The sequence below is a fragment of the Pollachius pollachius genome (assembly GCF_949987615.1).
Source record: "Pollachius pollachius genome assembly, chromosome: 14".
Classification (NCBI taxonomy): Eukaryota; Metazoa; Chordata; class Actinopteri; order Gadiformes; family Gadidae; genus Pollachius; species Pollachius pollachius.
In genome coordinates, this window is record NC_136947.1 from 18,881,654 (window position 1) to 18,906,747 (window position 25,094).

The 25,094-nt window shown below is 43.3% G+C and overlaps 2 protein-coding genes across 5 annotated transcripts in view; one reads left to right on the forward strand and one right to left on the reverse strand.

Moving 5' to 3' along the window:
- Positions 1–14,621, reverse strand: part of mast3a (microtubule associated serine/threonine kinase 3a) — a 32,566-nt gene extending 17,945 nt beyond the window's left edge. For 2 of the 4 annotated variants that reach the window (XM_079750990.1, XM_079750989.1), the window contains exons 1-8: positions 10,527–11,008; positions 8,770–8,858; positions 8,183–8,255; positions 5,723–5,743; positions 5,425–5,503; positions 3,254–3,411; positions 1,212–1,287; positions 690–899 (exon numbers count right to left, since the gene is read on the reverse strand). In XM_079750990.1, the coding sequence (XP_079607116.1) occupies positions 690–899; positions 1,212–1,287; positions 3,254–3,411; positions 5,425–5,503; positions 5,723–5,743; positions 8,183–8,255; positions 8,770–8,858; positions 10,527–10,612 (792 nt within the window). In that variant the 5' untranslated portion in view covers positions 10,613–11,008. Of the gene's footprint in view, positions 1–689; positions 900–1,211; positions 1,288–3,253; positions 3,412–5,424; positions 5,504–5,722; positions 5,744–8,182; positions 8,256–8,769; positions 8,859–10,526; positions 11,009–12,502; positions 12,535–14,489 lie in introns of those variants that run through there. The other 2 variants (XM_079750991.1, XM_079750992.1) reach the window with 2 other exon arrangements.
- Positions 14,622–18,862: 4,241 nt separating this feature from the next.
- On the forward strand, positions 18,863–20,276 carry gdf15 (Growth differentiation factor-15; the record flags this gene model as incomplete). Its single annotated transcript, XM_079751332.1, has 2 exons — positions 18,863–19,229; positions 19,465–20,276. 2 exons carry the CDS (start codon positions 18,863–18,865, stop codon positions 20,274–20,276), a joined length of 1,179 nt encoding a protein of 392 aa, XP_079607458.1.
- Between the last annotated feature and the right edge of the window lie 4,818 nt (positions 20,277–25,094).

The window sequence follows — 25,094 nt, forward strand, 5'->3', positions numbered from 1 at the left end:
CTCCATCAGTAAGATGGTGTCATTAGCCGAGCCATCTGTATAAAAAAAGGTTAACTTTTGCATAGAGCAGCACACACATTTCCATTTGCTTGCGTGTATGTATGTTATGTTAATAAATCATAAGTTGTTAATAAATCACATGGTTAACCTCAAGAAAAAACCACGCAAACTGTAAAATACAATGTTCTCATAGCAAATATATAATTCAAAGACATGCTATGTCCCAGATGGCAATTACAGGCCTTGCAATGACATTTAATGTAACTGTTACAATTGCTGAATGTTAATGATGACAATTGGAATAAAAACTTTAGGAGAAAAAAAACAGATTCAAATTGTTTACCTAGAGTTGTTATGCTTTCAAACAACCTACATCATAATAGGATACCATGATGGAGAACATTGTACATTTCTATATTGGGACTTCAACAAACTCAATCTATGTTTCCACACCAGTACCAGTACAAACGCCTTCCGGTAACCAGTACAAACTTGTACCAGCAACTATACCCAACAAGCATGAACAAGCCACACACACACAAACACACACACACACAAACACACACACACACACACACACACACACACACACACACACACACACACACACACACACACACACACACACACACACACACACACACACACACACACACACACACACACACACACACACAGTCCCCCCTCACCTCATGCAGCAGTTTCTCCAGCTTCTCCTGCAGCTCCACGAAGTACCGGGAGGTGACCAGGCCGTTCTGGGACGTGTCCAGGCAGTCGCGGGCCAGCTCCACCAGCTGGTGTTGGATGAAGCCCAGCACACCGTCCGCCAGGGGCAGGGCACTGCCGGTGCACGACTCTGCGATGACATCCAGCAGACGACACTCCATCTGGGCCGTGGCCTGGGGAGAGGAGGGGCGGGGGACACACCAGGCATTTAGTATAGGGGAGGGCCGGGGGTATTGGCATAACACGGGACACCCTGCAAAGCCCCGGAGAACTAAAGCAATGAGAATGCAGGATGGTGTGAGATGACCTGCCTGAGTTAAGGCGCACAACTGCACGCACGGCTTAAACAAAACACGCACCGTAAAAACAAAATAAAGGAGACTATGCATGGAATGGTAGTAGGATTGTTAACTGTGACGTGGTCATTTATCGACTCATTTAAAACAAGAAGTAAAAACAAGGAGCTCAGGTGGAGCTCGCCGTACCTTGGGGAAGCGTTCTTTGTAAACATGGTTCATCATAACAATCTCGTTGTCAAACGTCCCACAGGTCCGACCGGGGCTGCAGGAGAAACACAAACAAAACTTGCTTAAAAAAAAGACCGAAAGATTGTAAAAGTAGGAAGGACTGCCTATTTGGCTGGTACAGAGAAAGGCATGTCTTCACGCTGGATGAAAAGTAAATATTAACCACATGTGGAAGACCTCAGAACAGACCATTCGCTATCAGTTCCTCTACACAAAATGCAATCTTATATCGTTGTCACACAACAACACAGCAAAGTTGTAATTTGTTGCTGAACCGAATATTGTATTTATTTACTACAATTTGTATTGCCATACCACTTGAGCCACAGAGCATGCGCAGGTAAAACCTCAACCGATAACACTTCTCACCAACAATCTCTTTCTGACCACATCTGTTGTGCATGACGGTGTTTAGTTTCACTTTCTTGAATCGCGACACAGCCGTTGCAAATCAACGTACTGTCATCATCGACGAGAGAAATAACCACCCCCCCTTGCACACCAACACAAAATAAGACATTACATGCTATTTCAGGGGTCTCCTTGGAGTGGCTCATGCATGCTGTAGCACTAACGGTAAGCCTTGAGAGGTTTCCCATGAGCTGCCGTCTATTTAGATGGTGTGGCGCCATCGCAGAGTGGAAACACACCCCTCAGCATCGTTTCACATAATACTTGTGCAAAGTATATTTCGGGGCAATTGTAAAAACGCAATGTGTGTGCAGTCATTTCAGTGTGGGACTTGACCAACAGACAAAATGAATGCTTGTCCTGGTCAAATAAACAACTTCAGCTGCCTCAACGGAGACGATTCCTGGGTGTTTCCTCCATGGTTTGGGCTGAAAGTTGCAGCTAAGCAAATCAAACGTTCCAATTATAAACCCACAAAGCATCCATCAGTCCAATTAGGTCATTTTCTTGGAGTGGATCGTTACTTTTAGATTGGTAGACAGTCTTAAAGAGTGGGATCAACACAGAGGGCATGCCCCTCATAACCGGGCCAAGCTAAAGACCTCTCCATCAGCCGGGGTTGGATTCATAACAGGCTCGTACTTCTGAGGATTAAAAGTCTGGACAAAACGTGTTCAGAACCCTTCAGCAGCCACGTCTCTAAATCACTGACCTAATCCATTACTAGATGACACGCTTCTCCACTTCTTAGATTACTACGGTGAGACACCGTGACCACCGGGGCCAGCAGGTCCAGAACCTTCCATGTAGCCGACAGTCTGGAACGCGTCACGGGAAACCCAATCCCTGACCAAGACCTCTCCTCCGCCGCCACCTCCTCCTCCTCCTCCTCCTCCCCCCCACAGCCACTCATAAAGAGTGTCCAGAGGCCCTAGGCAGCAGCCTCTGGAGTCAGGTCAGAGCAACACCACGGCTGAGAGTGCTTCTTCTTTAGGAATGTGCACCACAGAGAGCAGCTCTGAGATAATGACCAATCTCTTGCGCTCTGCTCTCTGTAGATGGCAAGTATTCATGAGCTCACCAGACAGCCATGTTTAATATTTCCACTCGAGCCACATCCCATTAGTCACGTTCAGCCTGTGCGGATGAAGTAGTCATCGTTTATCTTTCAGGATTATTCACAATGCTAAAGGGACCTTTCTTGTATCTGAAGAGGTTTTCCGCTCTGACTGAGCACGGAAACGCAGCAGCAGAAGTTTAGCTGTGTCTTCACACTGAAGATAGTATTGTCACGGAATTGGACAGGTGGGAAGGTGTGCTGGAAGTACACTTGAGGGAGAGCTGTAGGCGGGTCTGAAGATAGGCCTGAAATGGATCCGAAGGTAGCTTAAGCTAGTCTAGACCTAGAGGTAGGTCTGACGCTAGCATGAGGCTAGTCTAGACCTAGAGGTAGGTCTATAGGTAGGTCTAAGCTGGATCGAGAGGTAGTTTGAAGGTCGGTGTGCCAGTAGATGTGCAGGGTGTCTAAAGGTGGTCATGTCTGAAATGGGTGTGAGCAGGTGTTGAGGTGTGGGGGTGTGTGGGCCTACCTGAGACTGCGGGAGCGGAGGCGTATGACGGGCGGGGCGTGGCCTGCCTCCTCGTCCGCCACGCTCTCTGTGCTCCGGAAGTGTTTGAACAGGAAGTGGAGGTCGTCCTGTGTGGGCTGGTGGGGCAGCTGGTGCAACAACTCCTGGGAAGAGGAGGACTGGAAGTGGGGGTGGAGGAGGAAGAGAAAGAGTGGAATGGAAAGAGGGTTATAATGTTACACTTTTTCATTTTTTCATTTTCCCATCAGCTTCAGATATTCAGAACGTCCTGTGCTGCATGCGAGTCAGAGCAATGCCGAAACACCCAATCGTCTGTATTTGTCTCTCTCTCCGTCCAGTGAAGCTTCATGACCTGTATGTTTCTTCGTAGCTTTGGATATCACGTTGAAATAAAAACTGAATAACTACTCTATGAATATAGTCGGCGGTAACGCCTATATCATTATTATTATGCAAGTTAATTATTTTATATCCTTGATAGCATGCGTTATGTGGTTATGTGTGCTCTTGTGTCATATCAGACCCTTTGCTTGCTTAGTTTGAACCTCTCTGAACCACAATGTGTGACATACTGGGCCGCTCTGTTTTATGAGTTGCCTGCTCTGGAGGTCAGGTTTCACAAGAGACCTTCTGAGACGCACACCCGTTTAATCTGCCTTAAGACAGGAAGAAACCATACGGTGGACAAGAGGCAACACAAGGGGAAGCAGAACGACATAAATAAAAACTGAATCAATGAAGGATAGCGACAGACAGACAGAGAAACGAAGAGAGAAAGAGAAAGGAAGGGAGAGCGAGGTGAATAGAGAGTAAGAGTTAGGGTTAACGGCGGGAAGAGAAAGGCAATCAGAAACAAGGCCAAAGAGGAAACCGGAGGAGTGTGAGCTGCGAGCGATGCGGGATAAAGGCCTCAGTGACAGCCAGGCCTGAAAGGAGCATTGTGCCCAGAGGCCTGACCTCACCGTCTCCAAGCCATGTGGTGACCGCCGTTGCAAACGCTGCCGGGACAGAAGGCCCGCTTATTGTTCTGCTTTTGGTTTTTATTCACAGACCGCAAGGCCCCAGATTCCTACCTGGGTAGATAACCTGTCAGCAGCCAGCTAACCATATAACCAGCTAACTCCCTCACTTGCCCCAGTCCCCCACACAAGAAGGGTCAAACGAGGAAATGAGCTGTTATGTTAATATTTGCCGGGCAATGAGGTCATCTAGAGAAAGGAAAAATCTGAAAAACACCTTTTAATGTTTTCCTAGCGATCAGCCCAACCAATTCCGGTACTCTTCCGGGGTTTCTGGAAAGGCGGCTAAAATGGGCAGCAACAAATTCAAATAAACATAACTAATAGCTGACGGTTTGGTGATGAGCACAGTGCTTGACCTACAATCCTGCTTTGCTTGTCAAAGTGTATAAAAGCTGTATAAACAAAAACAGCAAAAGGAAATGTCGGTTGTGTCACTTGGACACATGGTTGGTGTCTGTAGGCATCTGTGAGCAAGATGGCTAACCCTCTCTAATGACCTGTACCTCGCTGTTGATCACTTTGGATAAAAGCAGACATGATAATCTAATAGCAATGAATGATAATGATAATGAAGTAGAAATCTGTTAGCGATGCCTTACTCCAGAACACATCCACCTATCATCATAAAAAACAATGTACCTCAAAAGAAAATTGTCCATCCCAATCTGTAAAACACGCAACCATTGAAACCCGATATATATCAATATAAATTCATAAAAGATATCTAAAGTTTGTCCCGTCAGCTGTCTCTGAAGTCATATAAATGAAAGCAAGTGATGAAGGTCACTGTAATCTGAGCAGTAGCAACAGCAACACAGTCATTAGCTACCAGGCTGCAGCAGCAGTCTGCCTGGCAGCATGGAGGACCCCGGACCCCCTGCCTGGTGGGCAGGGGGGCTCCGTACTGACACACGGAGCTAACCCCTCCCAGGCCACTGGTTTAGAAAGCAGATGCATGTTTGATAAAGTCAAGGGGAGGCACAACACACAGATACACAATGCAAGAGAGCGCGTGCGTGGGCGTGTGTTCAACGGTGATGATGATGATTTGGTGAGAGCGCCGTGAGGGGGTGGGAGACACAGACAGAGAGCAACGCAGCCAGGGAGAGAGAGGCAGGACGACAGGGGGTGTTGTGTGAGTGTACTCACAGACACCGAGGAGCTGGGTGGGTTGGTGCAGTAACCAGAGGACGGAACAGAAGCCACAGACCACCGCCTTCCATCCGCTCTGCAAGCAACACCGAGAACAACAACACCGTCGGACAACTAGAAAAGTACTATTGATATGATGCATTTGTCCATGTTTTGGGTTCGGCATTTACTGTTTAGAGAGTAAAACATTTAGACTTTGTTATTTAGGTACATGACGTTTTAATGTTCCATGTTGTTTACAGTGAATATCAATTATATATATTTTTTATAAAAGAGGATAGGTAAAATGTGATACCTTTCATTGCGGGCCAGTTGGCTACAGGAGAAGGACATAACAGAGAGAGACACAGAGATACAGAGAGAAGAGAAAAGGATATCGGGTGAGAGAGTACAGGGATTAACGATAATGACCAGCAATGCCTTTCCTCCAGTTTTGTCCTGTCTGTCACAAATCCCCACCAGCAGGGAGCTACTGCACACCAACTGAGCTACTGTCCTGCTCCATCCACAACAACAACAATAACTGTCCCTAGTCCATGTCTACCGTCAACCTCAAGCATTTTACCTTTTCATTTCGTATCAGGTTACTAATATTACACCCCATGCTCATCCTGCTCTTTCGCCTGCCCTTTATCTGATTCAACAGAGATCCACAAAGAGAGCGCAAGCCTGTTTGTTTGACTAGATCTTAGGATAGATTCAACGCCACACACAGATGAAATGTATTTTCTTCTTTTTTTCGATGAGGCTAATACTCGGTAGAGGAGCAGCTTATGTGTGTATGGGTAGGGTTACAGTTGAATCAGAGGGGACATAACAACATTGGGGGAACACTTTTGTTGGGGAACCATGACGTGCTCGAGCAGGGGGGATTAGCCTCTGTAATAACACAAGCGGCCTGGCTCATCTGGTTCAAATCCAATATCTGTCACAGGCTCCAGTGTGATATTGAATGGGTGCCTGCTGCGCTTCATGCATACGCTCCCGTGAGGATGGAGGGATTGGGATCATTTATTTGAATGGATATGGAATCCATTTTGGAGACTCCCTCGCAAACCAAGTCTTTATTGATACCGCTATTGATACTTTTGTATTATTTGAAGGAAAGGCGGGGCAACAAAACATTTGTAACAGAACTTGTTATACTTTTATTGTTTAACTGTAAGTCTCTGCCTGTTAATTGAATAACAAAAATTTATTTGCAGTCTATTCAATCATGCATTTTTATCCAGGAAACTTAAAACCTTACATCGCTATTGGAAAACATATTTTTTAAGCTCTCAGATGTTGGCATGTTAAAAACCAATGGAAGAAAACGTGGAGCAGATTTTAGACATTACATTTAAGTAGGTCAGAAAGCAAGCTGGCCAGAGGAAGTCACTAGCTGGCTGTTTAGCCAGCAGCAAGAGTGTATGGGGGACTCTAAAATAGCATATTTAAAGACATATTTTTGGATTTTATCAATTATACATAATTACATTGAACGGGATTTGGTACAAAGTTGGGGTGAATGCAGCATGAGTGAAGGATTGTCCTGCAATGGCATTGGTGGTGTTCCAATGTCAGTTAAAGGAACTTGTTTTTGGTGTTACACGATACGCAACGTTGAGGTGCTCAAGACTTGATTTTGAAGAAATTACTTTAGGCATAAATGGCATTTATGCCCAAAGTAAATGGCATTTCGCTTCCTCCTAAGCTTTGGCTTCCCTGTAATGTAGCCAAGCCTTTGAACGTTTGCACGGTCAGCCATCCTATTAAACCACCAACTGACCAAATGAGAAATGAAACAAACAAGGGGTGAGCCAATTCAACTCTTCTTTGTTTAGTTTAACGGCGATTGGCAGGCAATTCACTTGAATTCCCTAACCTCATTAGGCAATCGATGTATGTTTGTGAAGCAATGTTTTGATTCAAAAGGACATGACTTGTCTCTCGAGATATAATATATGTTGTAGGGCCCGCAAGACTTGATAGCAGTACCACTCGGATCTTATGATTTTCAGGTTTTTAGAAATTGTGAACCCGGTCCTTATGGACCCGGGTCTCGATCCCCATTCCTACACGTAAAAGGAGATATCTTCTAAACAACAATCGAAAAGAGAATATGTGGCTCTGCATTCGTCCGACAACAAATTGAGTCAGTAGAGCTCTACAAAGTGCAGTCACAGCAGCGCTTTCGGAAAAAATAAATCTGAAATGATTTAGATGAGTCATGCAGTATGGTGCCAAGAAAATTCCTTCCGTCGTCTCCAAAGGTGTATTCCGTGGTGGTTTCTGCGAACCTAATGTAATAAAACTCCAAAGCAACTCAAAGCCATTGTAAGTAATTAACTATAAATAATACTTCCTTAAAGTGTGTACGAAAACAAATCGACTTATGGACTAGAATTTCTCTCTCTCTCTCTCTCTCTAGCTATGGTCGGCTGTTAGTTCATACTCTTCTGAGGACAGGATGGAACACACTCGCTGCAGTTGTTCTATTATCACGGCTGCCCTGGGTGATGCCTGAGTGCAATGACTTCCGGCTTGACCAAACTGCCACAAGCCCCACCTCCCCACCTCACAACACCCCCCTACCTAACAACCTGCCGCCAGGCCTTCTTTTTGCTGGCTGCTTGGTTTGGCTTTATTCAAATTAAAACTTTCCAACTACCAATTTTTCATCAAAGTCAAGGAAACCCTACAAGACACTCTTTAATAGTGTGTCTTGTTAAACATCAATGTTGTTTTTGTTCGTATTTTGTACAGTTCTTACCTCCGGGCAAACTGGAAGTTGGCAGATGAGCTGGTGGACACATTTCTGGGGCTCTCTGCCGGACTACTACCAGCTAGACAAACACAAGCAGGCGTGTTACCCTCAAATAAGCAGTCAACCATCAAAAGACATGCAGGCATTCAACCATCAAACTGTCGACAAGGATCAAGATATGTGAATTTAGTTTACGTGTCTACAGTATACCGCTTGTATATTCTCCCCTAATGAGTCGGATGTGTTTAAAGTTCATCGTTCGAGTCATTGTCGGTTGGAACAACACTCCTTTCCCACTTTCATTCACCGTCGGTACCAACCAATATGATCCAACCCCTTCCTTGTCTGCTGAACCACGGGCTAAACCTTGCCTTCACTACACGACTTACCATCTTAACCATTGGCCTCGTGTGACACCTTGTCAGAACAGAACGCCTGGCTTAGCGCCACCACGTCAATTGCTTATGCATCAGCTTTCACTGACAACTCCCATGTTGCTTTGCAACTCCACTCAGACCCGTTGGCCTGGTGTGAACCCATCTGTCTGTCTGTCTGTCTCACACACACACACACACACACACATAAGCCTGTACCTGTGGCCAGCGGGAGGGGGGACAGCGGCCGTGAGAGGGTGGGCGACGGGGTGCCGATGGCCAGACTCCGCCTCTTATTGTTGCGAGCCCTACATGGAGAGAGAGGAAGGGGGGGGAAGAGACTTGTTGATGCAATATGGTTTACAATAACAATAAAGCACAGACAGACGGTCATAGCACTGGAGTCTGGTGTTTGTTGTTTTAGCTCTGTGTTATTCAGTGTGAGCTGTCTTTTCTATGCATGCTGTAGATGGAAAGCAATCTAAAGATGTACATATACGTCTATCGCCGCTACAAATATGATGGGAACTGGGACTTGATTTTGGTTTGCTTTCCTATCTATTCCAAAAGTCCTCTTCGTTCCTATTAGCATCATATTGTGACGCTCATCCTGGATATTTCATGGATGCCAGTTTATTATAAAATATAATAAGGCATGGGCTCAAACTAATAAGGTTATAATGGTCTCAAAAGGGGAGACCGGAGATTGGGTCGGACAGGGGGATCCGGGGCCCAAACTAAACTTAAGGTGGACTTGGGACAAACAAAGAAAGTTTAAATACCCAGACTCATTAAATGGCATACCATTTAGACGTTATCAGTAAAGTAAATAAACACAGAGTGAGCCATTCAATCACTACTGGCTTATAGGAGGAGTCTTGAGAGATAGAGAAAATTGAATCAAAACAACAATGTGCCCCAGCAGGATCATGTGATGGGAGTTGTCCACACACATCATTGATAGAACTATTCATGGTTCTGCACTAGGAACAACAGTGCCAGTGTAAGGCAGTATGAACTAGTGGTAGTGCTGGGCGGGTTTACAGAGGACAGCGAATGGGGATGGATGCTTGCCAACTACTGGCGAGCTGACATGTTCGATCCAGTCTATCGGTAGAAGAGACTCCATTAAGGCATGAGTCATCATGTTATTGAAGCTCAAATATGCCAACTGCAGTGCTGCCATATTTCCGAAACATACTGTTATATTTCCTCAGCTGTTACATTTAACTAGGTACTGGACAGCATCAATATAACCAGGGGTACCAGCAGGTTACCACTATGCATAAATACAAAGACACAGTCTGTGTGTTGTTTCATAATAAAAGGGAATTTAGTATATATTTGTCAGTAACACATTTATGTATTATCATCCCCTGTGGGATGTTGTGTCCCTTTACAGGCTCTGTTTGTGACAGCTGGCAGCTTCTCCAGGACAATAAACCCATGCTACTGCTGCTGCTGTCCCACCACACCACACCACACCAAGGGCCACCACAACAGGGGCCACTAGGGCCACCACATCGGCGGCCACTAGGGCCCATCACACCGGGGCCCCCACACTGGGGTCCACCACACCGGGCTCCACTAGGCCCTAGTGGACCCCGGTGTGGAGGCCCTAGTGACTATGGCCACGACACCGGGCTCCACTAGGGCCACGTTCCTATCCGGAAACCACACACACAGTGCGGATGTATCAACACACCAGGAGGCTCATGTTGACACCGAGAGACCACCAGAGCCGGATTAGGTTAGCCGGTGATGTTACCATGGTCCACATAGCTGTGTGTTCAGAGTAAATACACAATAACACGACTCGATCGAGGCGTTCAACACATCGCAGTTGGTCCAGCCATGAAAGGGAGGGACAGCTCAGCCCACAGAAGTGCAGAATAATAATAAATACAGGCCAACAAGCACACCCTTCATGCAATACTGTGCGTATGACTACAACTTGGTTATGGTCTTTTATTTACCCCTTTGTTCTTTTCATCATATTCCCAGTTACAAAACTGGTTTTGTAGCTCGGCAAGAGCGTCCAGTAGTGGTTTTGGTCGGACATGATGGGAGTGGAGAAGGCAAAGAGTCCCGAACTGCGAATCGTCCTCTACTAGTAAAGAAGTGTGTTCATGATAAAAGGATCACTCCCTTCCTTGTCCCCTTGTCGAAATTATTTCTGGTAGTAAAGCACGCCACGTCCAAAACGATAAAGTCCTTGTAGCGTCGGCTCAAAGCGACTCTTTACCCCGGGCAGGGCAGCCCAGCAGACCGCCAATGGGCATGACATCCCCGCCTCAGTTTTCCACTTTGCCTTGTTTTATTGAGCAAAAAGAAAACTGCCATTAGTCCTTCGCTGAGGCTTTGGTCGGGTGATCTCTTCGCCCAAACAGTACAGTGATAGAAAGTTTCCACCGAGGCAGCCTTGATGCGCCCATGTCAGCAGCAGCAGTAGCCCATCTTGAGAGGAGAGGTGGGGCCAATGTGGGAGAGGAAGTGGTCATAAGACAAGGGTACTGGGACGGTCATGGAGTTCACGTGTTCTTCTACTCTAAGTGATTCCCAACCCATGGTCCCCGGACCGTAGCCGGTTCGTGGACGACTTAGAAACGGGCCTCGGAAAAAAAATTATATATATATATATATATATAAGACTTTTTTTTTTTTTGGTCTCAGGTGACTTTTCTTGTGTTTCTCTTATAAATTCTAGTTTTTATATTATTGTACTGTTGAAGGGAGCCTGAGACTCAATCGTTGTATTGCTGTTGCTCTAATTCTTGTGAATAAATAAACCATCTTGAAAAACAGCCACATCTAAAATGCTGCATCTAAAAAAAAATGGGCATTCAAATTGTCTGCCGGATCTCCAATTTTTTTTTAGGAATATGCCGGTCCTTGGAACAAACAAGGTTGGGAACCCCTGTCCTACAGTATTCAGTTTCCCTCTTTTATAATTTCTAGCAATAGCTCTTTAAGCTTGGCTTTATTTAGCCTAAATCGAATAGTTGCGTACAGCTATGGTTGTAAGGATGACCCATTTACAAATAGATGGATACATTTATTTGTAAATATAGGTCTATATAATAATTATATGAATCCACATGGGAAATAAGCTTACCATACATCACTTAAACTCAAGAATCATCAACATATTGACACTATAATATAATAAACTTTTATTAAAATGCTGATTAAATCTCTGGCAAAGAATAATGTAATAATCTAAATTACCCCCAAAAAACTGTTTTCCTCACTTATATGGGTTATAGTTGACAGTTAAAGAACTGAGTACATCTTTAGTGCCATGCAGAATAACAAGTCAGGCCTTGAGGCTGTTGCTTTCCGTTGGAGGTTGCTTGACTTGGTGTCCATGGCGGCAGCAAACATGCCACACTATGGAACCCAACCGGTGATAACTCTGTGAAATCATGTGATTTGTTCACATCCACAGCCAAATGACAGACAACAACAAAACATAAACCAAAAAAGACAACATGTAAAAGCTTCTTTCTTTCTCATGCTATTGTTGCCTCTCCGATACAATATCGCAGACTATCACATAAATAACTATCAGATCAACTTTATAAAGTTGTATAAAAAAAGAGTTCCCAGCAGCTGTTTGCCTACAGTCTGTTGAAGACAAACTGAAAGCTGGTCCATTGTGCTGATGGTAAACTGTATTGAGCCCTATCTCGCCGCCGGCCCATAGGAGGATTTGTTGTTAAACCTGTCCAGGCAGTGAAACCCATCCGACATTCAGCTTGTGGCTGCAGTTAATGCTCTCAATGCTCATTACGAAAAGAGCCAAGCAAATATCAGTGAGAGAGAGAAAGAGAGAGAGACAGACAGACAGACAGACAGACAGACAGACAGACAGACAGACAGACAGACAGACAGACAAACAGACAGACAGAGAATATATTTAAATAGGTTTAAATAGATTGAAGATACTTACACATTTCCTCTACGTGGTAGACTCAACTCCTTCTGAAAGGGAGAGAATAAGGAAGATAAGGAAAAGGCTGCTAAGACGTTCCTGTTAGTCCATGTTTTTATGTCCACAGATGCATCAATGCACAAATTGTTGTTTATACCGAAAAAGGCGTGTCTACACTAAACAAGAAGATTAATTTCCCCTTTTCATTTTAAATGAAAATACACACTGTGTTTGACAGTACTGTCATTGTTTTTTGTGTATAGCAGGACTTTTCTATATCTTTGAAAAATATTCTACAATATTTTATGTGGCTTTTAAAAATAGTGAGATGAGGATATATATACTTATATACTTTAAATTGAATTCAGTGTTTGGTGTTTATAAAAATAAGAGAAGATAAAGAGGATTCACTTTTTGTTATATTGGTTACATTGTTATATTTAAAGGGAAACTAAGCATTTCTCTCTCTCTCTCTCTCTCTCCCTCTCTCTCTCTCCTCTCTCATTCTTCCTAACCTACGTAGCAGTCAAATGTTGATTCCTCCTTCCCCAATCAAACACATTATTTATGCATTATTTATTTAAATCTCTGGCTTCCTCTTCCCTGTGGCCCTTGTGCAGCAGGGAGATAATTAGCTCTGGTGTGGCCTAGATCTCATGTGAGCCAAGTGGGTCTTTAGAACACATGTTGTTGGTAGGCGCTCAGGGCAACAGGAGGATAGTGGACAGAAAGATGTACATGTTTAATTGAAGTGTGTGTGTTGCCTAACAATTCAATTATCTCACACTACAGAGAAGTTGGAATCCAGAGGCCCTGGTATGGAGAATATCCTGTAACAGGTCCTAATACTTTGGTTTCTTGGGTGAAAGAGGAAGTAACATTGCTACGATATATTTGTATCAAATTGATTCATAGTCAAGTGCATTGACCTAATCATCTCCTCTGATACATATTGCAACCCGGTAACGTTTACCTTTGCTAAAAGCAAAACATTCTGAATGAATATTGTCTACTAATGAATCAATGCCCATACAGTTCAGCATTAGATTACCTGCATTTTCATCATCAATTGGTATTGAGTATTGAGTTCATTGTTTCGTTTTTTTTGCTTGTTCCCTTGTTAGTTGTTGTTTTACATCAAAATAAAGATTATATATGTAGATTGTTACAATAGTAATTTAAGGAATATCTAGCTACAATGTATCCATTAATACAAATAGCCTTATATTATGCATGTGCATTAAATGTTCTTTCAAATAAAATATGTAAAACTATCACTTTCCTAATGAGCCTAGAACGAGAAAGGGAAGCTGTTTGTATACGTTAATTCTTTGTTTAATCAGAAAACAGCTGAACCTTCTTAAAACTCCTCCTCGTTCACAATTCTTAATAACATCCTCGACACATCATAGGACTACGGGGATGTGTCTGCCAATCCTGGGATTCTATGCCCCTGTCACCAAGGCAACCCAGGGATGGAGATTCACCAAAGCGCCTACAACACAGTCTGTAGTAGGTTGTATTATCCTATTTGATAAATTGCAGTTGTGCCCTTATTTAATCACCAAATTGTTCGTAAGTATAAAGGAATGCGCATTGGTTGGAGGCAATTTGATTAGTCAGTGATATGCCCATTGCCACAATTAAAGCAGCACGTTGAATAGTAGGTACTCATAATAATAACAATTCTGAACCCAATCATATAAACATCGGGTTTGTCATGGATGTCTTTATTTTATATCCTATTTGACGCTCTGACATTACTCTACACCTTCCTCGGCTAAACGTTTACATCTTCGGCGTGAGGCCATTCTCAATTTTAACAGCTACATTCATGCACGTCCACATTTTTTTGCATCGTTGACACAATATTCTCTCAGACGCTGTGAGAAGCTTATCGCACACCACCATCCATATTACATGCACAGCACGTGTTCCTATTACAAACGTAGTAGGCCTGCTGTTTATGTAGGCAGAATAAGCGCACTGCTGGCCGCTTGGTTACCTGCAGACCGCGACGTCTCAGTATGTTGGGCTCGTCCATCGCTCTTCTAAAAGCACCGCCGTCCTGTCGCTCAGCGCCACTACAGCCCTACTGCGCCCAGGTCATCCCCAGACGTGTCCTCATCTGTCGCCGTACTACCGACTGCTTCGCATCCTTTGCTGTGAAAAGCGTCCCCCAAACGGTGGCCGAGGCTGTCATCGCCTGATCGCAGGGAGCTGGGTGGGCTTTGGGTGGCGGTGGTGGGGTGTGGGTGGTTGAGAGTTTGTCACACATTAGCACCCCCTACCAGCGCATCCCCCCAAGTGTTTCTGTGAAACCCATTGTGCAGCTTAGGGATCCTGTTCTTGGCTCTTACATTGTATATGAATCATTGTGTTGCAATATGCTAAACCATTTATATTGTGTGTTTGGTAGGCATGTACATTGCCCTATTGTGTAACTTCTGATTTTGGTTTCAGAAATGTCCCAAGGGCGTATTTCATGCGGTTTCCACCACTATGCATATGCCTGCATATACCGCATATACCTAGAACCCTAAGTAACACTTTATACCGTCTGTACGAAGCATGACAAATTACTCATTCAACTATTTTTAGGAGGGGAAAGAGAAAACATGTAGAAGCAAATGAAAGGGGTCTAGTTATCTAATTGACACCACTGTGTTTTGTGTACTACTTGTGTACAATGGTTACTGTCCTGTTTTGTGTCACCACATGTCCTGATGTATGCTCCACTAACAAACTGGCCATTGTTCTCATTTCAGACTGGGCTTTCAGGCCTGCTCCTACAGTACATCTAAAATTAGAATCACACCATATATTACTTTTTCTCTCTTTTAGCAAATCAACAACCTAGCTTAACATGTAAATACATGTTAAATGTTATTTAATGTAAAATGTTCTTGCAATGGTATTTTATAGCCTATTTGTTTATTGTTCTAATTTTTCTCCCCTGTTTTGTATATCCATATCTAAAAGCAAGACACATTCTTCAGTTGGGCTTTTTATTCAAATAGTACATTTGAATAAATAGTACACTGAAATAAATAGTATAACAAAAACAGCTTATCATACAGTACATTGGCTTTTATTAACGCATGCACATCATTCTAAAAGCAACATTTTTAAATATCTAGCTGAGGATGGTCGTTTCCCTATAGTGTAAACCTCAACCGAAACCTAAATGTTCTCTCAACTCCCAAGCAAGTGAGAAACCAGAAGAAAAGGCTTCAGTGAGTCAGGATACCAGGAAGCATTTCCTTTGAGGACCGAACATTTGACGGTAGTCATTCAGCAGCCCTGGATAGGTGAAACTGAGAACAAGTAAAAACACTATGTTTCCAAACCAAAACAAGTGGACATAGTGCACCGTGCAGAGTGAATGTATAGGCATCCACATAATGACTTTGTTTCCTACTGCTGCTTGTTGAATGACCTACTTTACATACATGATTGTTATTTGGTTCTTTACTGGGGCATCTTCAGGAATTTAGGTTGTTATTTCCCAGTCGCACCGTGCCACACTTGACTAGGTCCTGTGCATTTGGCGAATTTGTTCGAAAACTCGACCGATATTATGTGCAGCATGAGATGGATGAACGCTGAAATGGGCTGTGCCTCAGTGCATGTCCTCCCGCTGCACGCCTCAGGGGCTGCAGGAAGCAGGACAACTCTGAGTGACGCGTGCTCATTAGTGACCGCAATCACACCCGCAGAAACGGCCTTCCCTCAGTATCTCCCAGTGGTCTGCCTTGGATTGCGGTTAATTGCTTTCTCTACCATCCCTTTCAATGGAGTTATGGTGCAAAGTCAATGAAGAAGGCATGCTTTTTTACCTCTTGGGGATCGATACAGTCTCTATCTATCTTGTCACACAATGCAAATTACATCTTTGGAAAGGTTACTTTATTATTTTATTGTATACATTCTAAAAAATGTTTTAACATGATTAACGGATCAACTTTGTGTCCAATATAAATATTGTATAAAAAACCTCCAATGCACTTATACTGTACATATAAAACACACATACACACACACACAAACACACACACACACACACACACACACACACACACACACAAACAAGCACACACAAACACACATACACACCCACACACCCACACCCACACACACACACACACACGCGCGCGCGCGCGCGCGCACACACACACACATGCACGTGTATGCACACATGCAGGCACTGACAAAAGTGAAAGGTTTGTCTGTTGACAAACAGAGGCCTGGTCACGCCTTAGAAGATATATGCAAATGTGTGAATCATTGTGAAATTAGAGGGCAGTCCTTATTTCCTCCTCCTTCTCTCAAATGTAGACATATTGGGCCGATATTTGTTGCACAGTGTCTTTATGGCCTCTAGGAGGAGCAATAGATTTATTTTAATGTGAAATCACTGCCATGTTGACAGAAACAATACACAGTGCCATTGTTTTGTTGAACGGTAGTGTCACACCCGCACGCGCACGCACGCAAACACGCTCATGCACACAATTACACACCTACACAATAATACACACACATACACGCTCGCACACACACACAAACACACACACACACACACACACACACACACACACACACACACACACACATAACTTGATATCAGTAAGTAAAGGGCCTCAGTAATCAGACGTCTAATAATACTTTTCAGAACTCAAAAAGCTACCTACCAACCAACATATTTGTCTATCACCACATCAGAGGATTAGATGAACGCATTGTTTCCTTTCAAAATAGCAATTTCTCCTTGTTCTAGGGACACAAGAAATCTTAACCCCTTCTATTTTTATACCCATCTCTGTTCCACTCTGTCTCTTCTACAAACAGAGAGTTGCCAAGAAAGAAGGCACAGTTCAAATGGAAAAATAAGAGATAGACAGGGAGATAATGACAGAGAAGAGAGAGAGAGAGAGAGAACGAGAGTGAGAGAGAGAGAAAGAGAGAGGAGTGAGCGCGAGAAAGAGAGGGAGAGAGAGAGAGCACATATCCACACACGTTCAGAGCCGCAACGCATGAATCACACTTGAACACCTTTCACACACTTCCACCTGAGTTTCATCACCTGACTTAGTGACACCGACAATTAACACACTCGACTTGGAAGGGTAGGGTACGTAGCTTTCACCTTTGGTCCTGTGTAGGGCAACATAGTTTAATGTTGCCCATGCTGCCTTATGCACCACAATGGAAATAACAACAACAACAACAGCTATGCAAATGCAGTGCCTTGTAGACTCCTCCACAAGGGGTATGACGTTCACAATCAAGATGCCAGTAAATGAATAAGACTTTCACTTATTAACTTATTCTACAATTTACATACTAATCAATAAAACGGAAACAGACATGCATGGAAAGGAATGTGTTCCTCCCTTGGATCAGTGTTTCCCAGAACGACCTTGGCAGGCATGAATGGGAACAGCCTCTCATTCATCATGAGGCGTAGACATGCCATAAACATGTAATGAGCTGCGTTACTGATAAGCATGGGAGGGAGGGGATATGTGTTGATGACTGGATGGCAAAGAGCAACCGTTGATATTGTGCTGTTGTTGTTTCCCTTGTCATAAATCAAATGGAATAGATAATTCTAGAAGCTTTGCCAATAATGAAAACATTTTGACAATTACATAACATTGTAAGGCAGTTCTTTGTTTAATCGTTTAAGATGAATTAATCCCACACCCCCCTTTAATATATTAGATTACATTATTCTTTAATTTGGAGAAATTGTGGCCTTCAATTCCATTCTAAGTACGGTTCAACATGAGTTGATGTTCTGGCTGATACCTCAGCGCACCGCTCAGCCTATCTGCCCTCATCTCATCAACGGTTTCATCATTTGGTGAGTGGGAAGAAAAGCTTCCTTGATCAAAATCTTCCGGTGGCAGAAATCAATAGTTCTGGCAAAAAATGTGTAAATTATATGTGGTCTACATCATGTGCTATATTCTAGCTACATTTCAGCTTTCAAACATTTTCTTTCCATGCAGGTAAAATCATTTTTTTAAATTCTAATACAAAATATAATTTGAAAGCATTTTTGTCAGGTCATCAAAACGTGTGTCATCATGAATTAATAAATCATTTCCCCACCATGGATGGGTCTCTCTCTTAAGTCTCTGGGTCCTGGAGGACAATGGCTGCTCCGACTCAGAACCATACTCAGGTATGACATCCAGCCATACCTTCAGCGCCACAAAGGACGGCTACTAATCACCTGACTGGCTAGGGGTGTGGCAACACAAAAAGACCTATAAATGAAACCATGTGAAGAACTTCATTCATCCCACTGACAAAGCACTCACTGGCTGATCCTCCACAAGCTCAACCTACCTGACAGGTCTCTGCACCATGCTGAGCCTACTGCAGCCACACTGCCTGCCTCTCGCTGTCTGCGCCCTGCTCTCCTGCTCCCTGCCTCGCCCGGGCCACACTTGGCCGCTGCTGGCCCAGGACGGGGCACCGGACGTGGGCAGGAAAGGTCTCGGAGACACGGCCAGGCGTCTCCTCCTGGAGTCGGTGAAGGCAGGGATCCTGAGCTCGCTGGGTATGGAGAGGGAGCTCAGGCCGGCAGGTAAAGCCTCCGATGAGGAGCTGAGGAGAATGTACGAGCTCTACAGGGAGACGCTGAGGCTTCTGAGGGGCAACACGAGTGAGCCGATAAGGGAAGTCCAGACTGTTAGGAAGAGACGGTTGACCGTGCTGTTCCCAGAAACAGGTGAGATGCACTTTGTTTTTTGTTGTTGTTATCAGTAGTTAAGATAACTATCTGATTCTCATCAGATTGGCCCATATCTAGCCCTCATCCAAAACATTGTTAACAATCGAAATAGCCTACTTTTGACCTAACAGGAACAAGACCTTGAATGAATTTGTGTAAACTATGTCTATATAAAATGTTTCTGTGCATTGCATCATTAAACAGTTTTTCATGTTGTCCTCTTCTTTTGCAGTAGAACCAGTAAGAGTTATTCCACCTGAGTCAAGCCAACACACACAGTGGTACAGAGCCGTTTTCAATAAAGACTACAACACCCACACCGATCTGACATTGGTTAGAGCCAAGCTGAAGATTTCCAGTTGGCGATCGGAAGCCGGCCTGCCAAAGACCAGACAGGAGATCCGTGTTAAGGTGCACATAAAGGGGCTTCTCAACACCACGGTCTGGATGACCAGCGCCACATCCAACGCCACTGCAGAGCACCGCCACAGCCTGACCTTTGACCTCCGAGCTGAAGTGGAGAAATGGTGGGGAAGAATCAGCAAGGACCACGAGGACGAACACCGCCACCCGTTGGTGGTCGAGGTGGGGTTGGAGGCCGGCGAAGGCGAGAACCTGAAAACGGCGCCGTCGGTTGCTTTGGAAATAGGCCTGGTGGAGCCCAGAGCGGGAGCAGGCCGGCCCAAAAGGGCGAGGAGGCTGCCCCGCTCCAACAAGGAGGACGTCTGCAGCGAGCAGGGCTGGTGCTGCCGCAAGTCCCTCAGCGTGTCCTTCAAGGACATCGGCTGGTCGGACTGGGTGGTGGCGCCAGAGACCTACACCATGCACTACTGCGACGGCTCCTGCCCCCACAACTACAAGCCGGCCGGCATGCACACACAGGTCAAGTCCCGGCTCAGCCAGCTGACCAAAGGAGCCACGCCGGGGCCCTGCTGCGTGCCCGCCGCCTACGAGCCCCTGGTCCTCATGCACTACGACAGCAGGGGCCTGCTCACACTGACCCCCTTCCCCGACCTCATCGTCACCACATGTTACTGCGCCTGACAGCTCCCTCCGGGAGGGGCGTCCCCCTGAGCCATAACGTTGGGTTGTTTTTATTACAGGATTTGTACATTTTGAAATATACTGTACAATGCAAGATGATGAAATAATGTTATACTTTCAAGCAAAATAGCAGGTCATTGTTGATCCATGCAGCCTGAAGAGAGGCTTCAGAACTGAAGAGAAGGTTTACACAGATAACTTCACATTGGCAAAGTAGAATCAAAATGTTTCAAAAGTCTAAGTAAACCTTTTGTCGTTTATAAACCTTTGAATTTAAATAACTGTTATTTATTGTAAGTTATATTTAACATTTTTAAGTTATGTCTGTGTTATTATGTTTTCTTTTTGTTTTACAGCTCAAGATCGATGTAATGTTTACCTTTTTTCTTTGAACTTACTGAGGCTTACTGTTAACAGATTTTGTGAAACATTATGATATTGTATTGTTGGTTATAAATTTCAATAAAAAAAGTTAAAGAAATATAATGTTACTTAATTCTTCATTAACCTTAAATCTGTTATTATGTGTGATTGAACTTCAGAGATAAATATTTGGCTTTCCTACTATATTATACTTGAATATAATAGATTGAACAGATATACTTGGTATTATTTAAACTATAACTCTCTAAATGTGAATACCAATGTCAATATATATATATATATATATATATATATATATTATAAATAAAATCTATGTGTACTATAAATCTATGTGTATATATATATATATATATATATATATATATATATATATATATATATGTACACATAGATTTACTACATATCCTGTCTTACATACAAATGTCCTTGTTTGTTCCAGTTTAAGTCTTTCTAAATGGCCCTGACCTAGTGAACCAATGAACATAACTATTAATTGACAAAGAGAAAGAACCAAGGTCGATTTCCAAAACTTATCGACGACAGCTGCTGTGTAAACTGTTCTCCCACTATTCAGATTGCATATCTTCAACGATACAGCAAAAGCACTTTCACTACATATTATCAGAGTCTGTGTTTTTAATGATAACTTAAGAATGTTAGATAGATAAGTTATGATATTATGATATATGATATATAGATAGGTTAAGTTATTATAAATTATGATAATTACTTTAGATGTATATACAGTATATGTATATAAAGCTACACAGTAAAATCGCTGTATCCACGATCCAACTGTAACAACATGCAAAATAGAATGCATATATCTCAGGGCATAAAAACTAGAGACAATTCCAAAGCTGGCAACCCCTTAGGCCTACCTATAGCCTACATTGGTACGTGCACAACATATTAGTATTTGATCAATATTAATGATTGAACAGGTATGCACACTTTTGTTACATATGTATTTATTTATTCTAATTCAATTGATTGATTGGGTGGCAGGTCTCTAACAAATTCCAAAATGATGCAACCTATTAGCCATACCACCCCCTTCCCAAATAAGCATTTCCTTTTTTTTCATTATCAAAGTATGGGTAAAGGTCACCGTCAGGCTTCAGCATGAATGTTGATCCTCCATTTATAAAGACGACATATTAAAGGGTGTGGGATACTGAGTGACTGGGAGATTGAATCAACAGGCCAGCCAATTAAGAGGCCATCACTCTCACGCAGGGGACGCTGTTGTTTACTGTAATTCAACTTTTCTTACGGTAAACGATCACCTGTTCCCGGCTCGCTGCTTCCTTTGTTTCTGTCTGTCCCGTAACAACCACTCGTGTGTTTCTTTGTTTCGGGGGATGACATCCCTTCTGGTTAAACAACGCAGGGCCGATGTAAACGTCTTCAATCTTTCACTTTGAAAGCTCCTGAGCTGCAGTACCACCCAAAGTATACACGTATTAAATAATTAGGGTTAGGGCTAGATAACAATCCCAGCCTCTATCAGCGGTTCTCAACCACCGGGCCGCAGGCCGGTACCGGAACCTCTGCCACTGGGGCGCAGAGATTTGGAAATGAAGCAAAAAAAATAAAAATAAGAGTTCTTGTTTTTACTTCGGTAAAATTCATTATTTTGATTATAATTACAGATTTTTTCAATTGCTTGAACACATTTTGCAAAACTTGGCTCATTGTGTCAGAACTCAACACACAAGCAAATAAGACACAACACTGAGAAATATACCATTCACATCTATGTCAAATTGAAACTCTTCAATCGAAACCTAACAATCCTTTGTCAAAATGTCACTCTGATGATAAAATGATACACACTTGTATCATATGAATACACTTTCAGATCAGCAGCAACACACTAGTCTACTTTATATAAAACATTGCAGTCTTCCATATTCACTGTTTGTATTCAGTTCCACAGAAGGCACCTTTTCACAACAACCAAAAAATCTAATACTCAATAGTGTACATTGCAGTACAGTACTTTACAGTTCAGTAAATTCAGTTTACAGTTTTTTTCAATTGCTTGAACACTATAGACACATGCTTGGACCAAAGTAACACAACTTGAAGTTTTTGTTTCTATACCTTAAACACATGTAACCATTCCTTAAACAAAAGCGCTGCTTTGCCCTTTAGTTGCAATTGTGCAAAATACTTGATCCTTTCTGCAACACACTTGCTCCTGCACACTACAAATTATTTCATACATAAGACACTTAATTCAAAAATGACATCTCATTGTACCATTGGGAAAACACATCTATTCAAAATCCTAAACACATTGGTTAATTGAAAATACTTACATACACACCTGAAAACACTTTCTTCCAAAACTGAACACCAATCAGCCGGCTACAGAAAAAAAGGCCTCAGTTAAGCCATTTTGAGAACTTTGCAAGCATGGATGCAGGAAGAGCAAGAGGCAGAGGTAGAGGAGGAAGAGGAGGACAGAGACATAGAGGAGGACGTGGTGGAAGAGGCCCTGCACGGAACAATATTTCCGATGACATAAGAGCAACTTTGGTGGACCATGTCGTAAACCATGGTCTGACTTTGAGGGAAGCTGGGCAGAGAGTCCACCCTAATCTAAGCCATTTCACAGTTTCATCCATAATAAGGACATTCCGACTGGAAAACAGGTATGTCTTTGTAACGGGTCCACAAATACACACAGGCGAGTAGGCAGGGGTGCTGTCTCTCAGCGGGAGGTCTCTTTTATTGTTTTTAAAACGAGAACACAAAAACTCTTAACGGTAACAAAAAAGGGGTTCGTTCCCACAATGTCTCTCTCTCTCGGGACTCGTGTGGGTTTCACTCGTGTGGGTTTCCCTCGTGCGGGATCTCGGGGTTCCGTGCTCCGGGTTTTCCTTCTCCTACTACAACAGAAGGCAGGCACATAAGTACACCCTCCCTGATTGACCTGAGTGCAGACACCTGCTCACCACCAGGTCCAATCCCCCCGGCCAATCCCGTGCGCTCCCAACCTGTCCATACTCCCCCTGCAGGCCAGACGTCGCACGTCCCCCCACAGTCTTCAACTCTCTACTTTGTGGCTAATGCTCCTTTTGGAACGAAAGTGGTAGTTTTGTGACATACTGTAATTACCTACATTGAGATGTTTCAGTACTTTCTATGGTATATACAGTAAAGTACAGTATATACAGTACTTTAAAAAAGAAGCAAACCAATACAGTAACATTTTGTTGTTGCTTTTTTCTATTGAATGACTAGAAGACCTTCTGGGGGCGGACGCCAGCGCCTGTTCACCCAACAGCAGGAACTTGCCATTGTGGACCTGGTCAGAGCAAACAATGCAATCCGTCTCAACCAGCTACAGCAACAAATACTTGCAGATAGAGAAGTATTCAATAACATAGAGCGAGTAAGCATTTCCACTATCAGACGCATTTTGGTAAAGCGCCAAATTACCATGAAGCAATTGTACAGGGTCCCATTTGAGAGGAACAGTGCCAGGGTCAAAGGACTTCGACGTGAATATGTACAGGTAAGTGTTACAGTCCTTAACATTTAGAATACAGTATTGGTGTCATCCAGTTACAGCTGAATATGGCGCCATTGTATCAGTACCACATAGATACATTCAGAGAAGTACCAGGTACCTGTTTGATGGGGTGGGGGTTCTGTATGTGTAGTACTGTAGTTGAGTGTTTTGAGTAATGCCATCCAAAATATGTATTGCATGTTTTGTTTTGTTGCAGAGCATCTTGGAGATGGATTGAGCTGCACAGCCTCATGAATTTATTTACATTGATGAGGCTGGATTCAACCTCAGCAAAACAAGACAACGGGGTCGTAACATAATTATGTTACGGCGGGGTCATAACATAAAGACGACGGGGTCGTAACAAAGGGCAATTGTGCAAGTCCTGGGGCAGCGCGGGGGAAATATCTCATTGTGTGCTGCCATAAGCCTTCAAGGGCTTCTGCACCATCAAACAAAACTAGGTCCCTTCAATACCGAACATATAATAACATTTCTGGATGCACTTTACGATGCAGCTGTACAGGACAGACAAGAGCAGCCCAGGTTTGTTGTTGTCTGGGATAATGTTAGTTTTCATCATCATCATGTTTACAGTACAGTAGGGTTTATTTTTGTTTTATTTTTGCTCAAACTGTATTTACTGCACTGTAATGTACAGTACTGCAAGGTACAGTATTTAGTATTTGATGTTTTGGTTGTGGTGAAAACGTGCCCTCTGTGGAACTGAATAAAAACAGGGAACATGAAAGACTGCAGTGTTTTATATAAAGTAGACCAGTGTGTTGCTGCTGATCTGAAAGTGTATTCATATGATGCAAGTGTGTATCATTTTGTCATCAGAGTGCCATTTTTACAAAGAATTGTTAGGTTTCGATAGAGTTTCAATTTGACATAGATGTGAATGG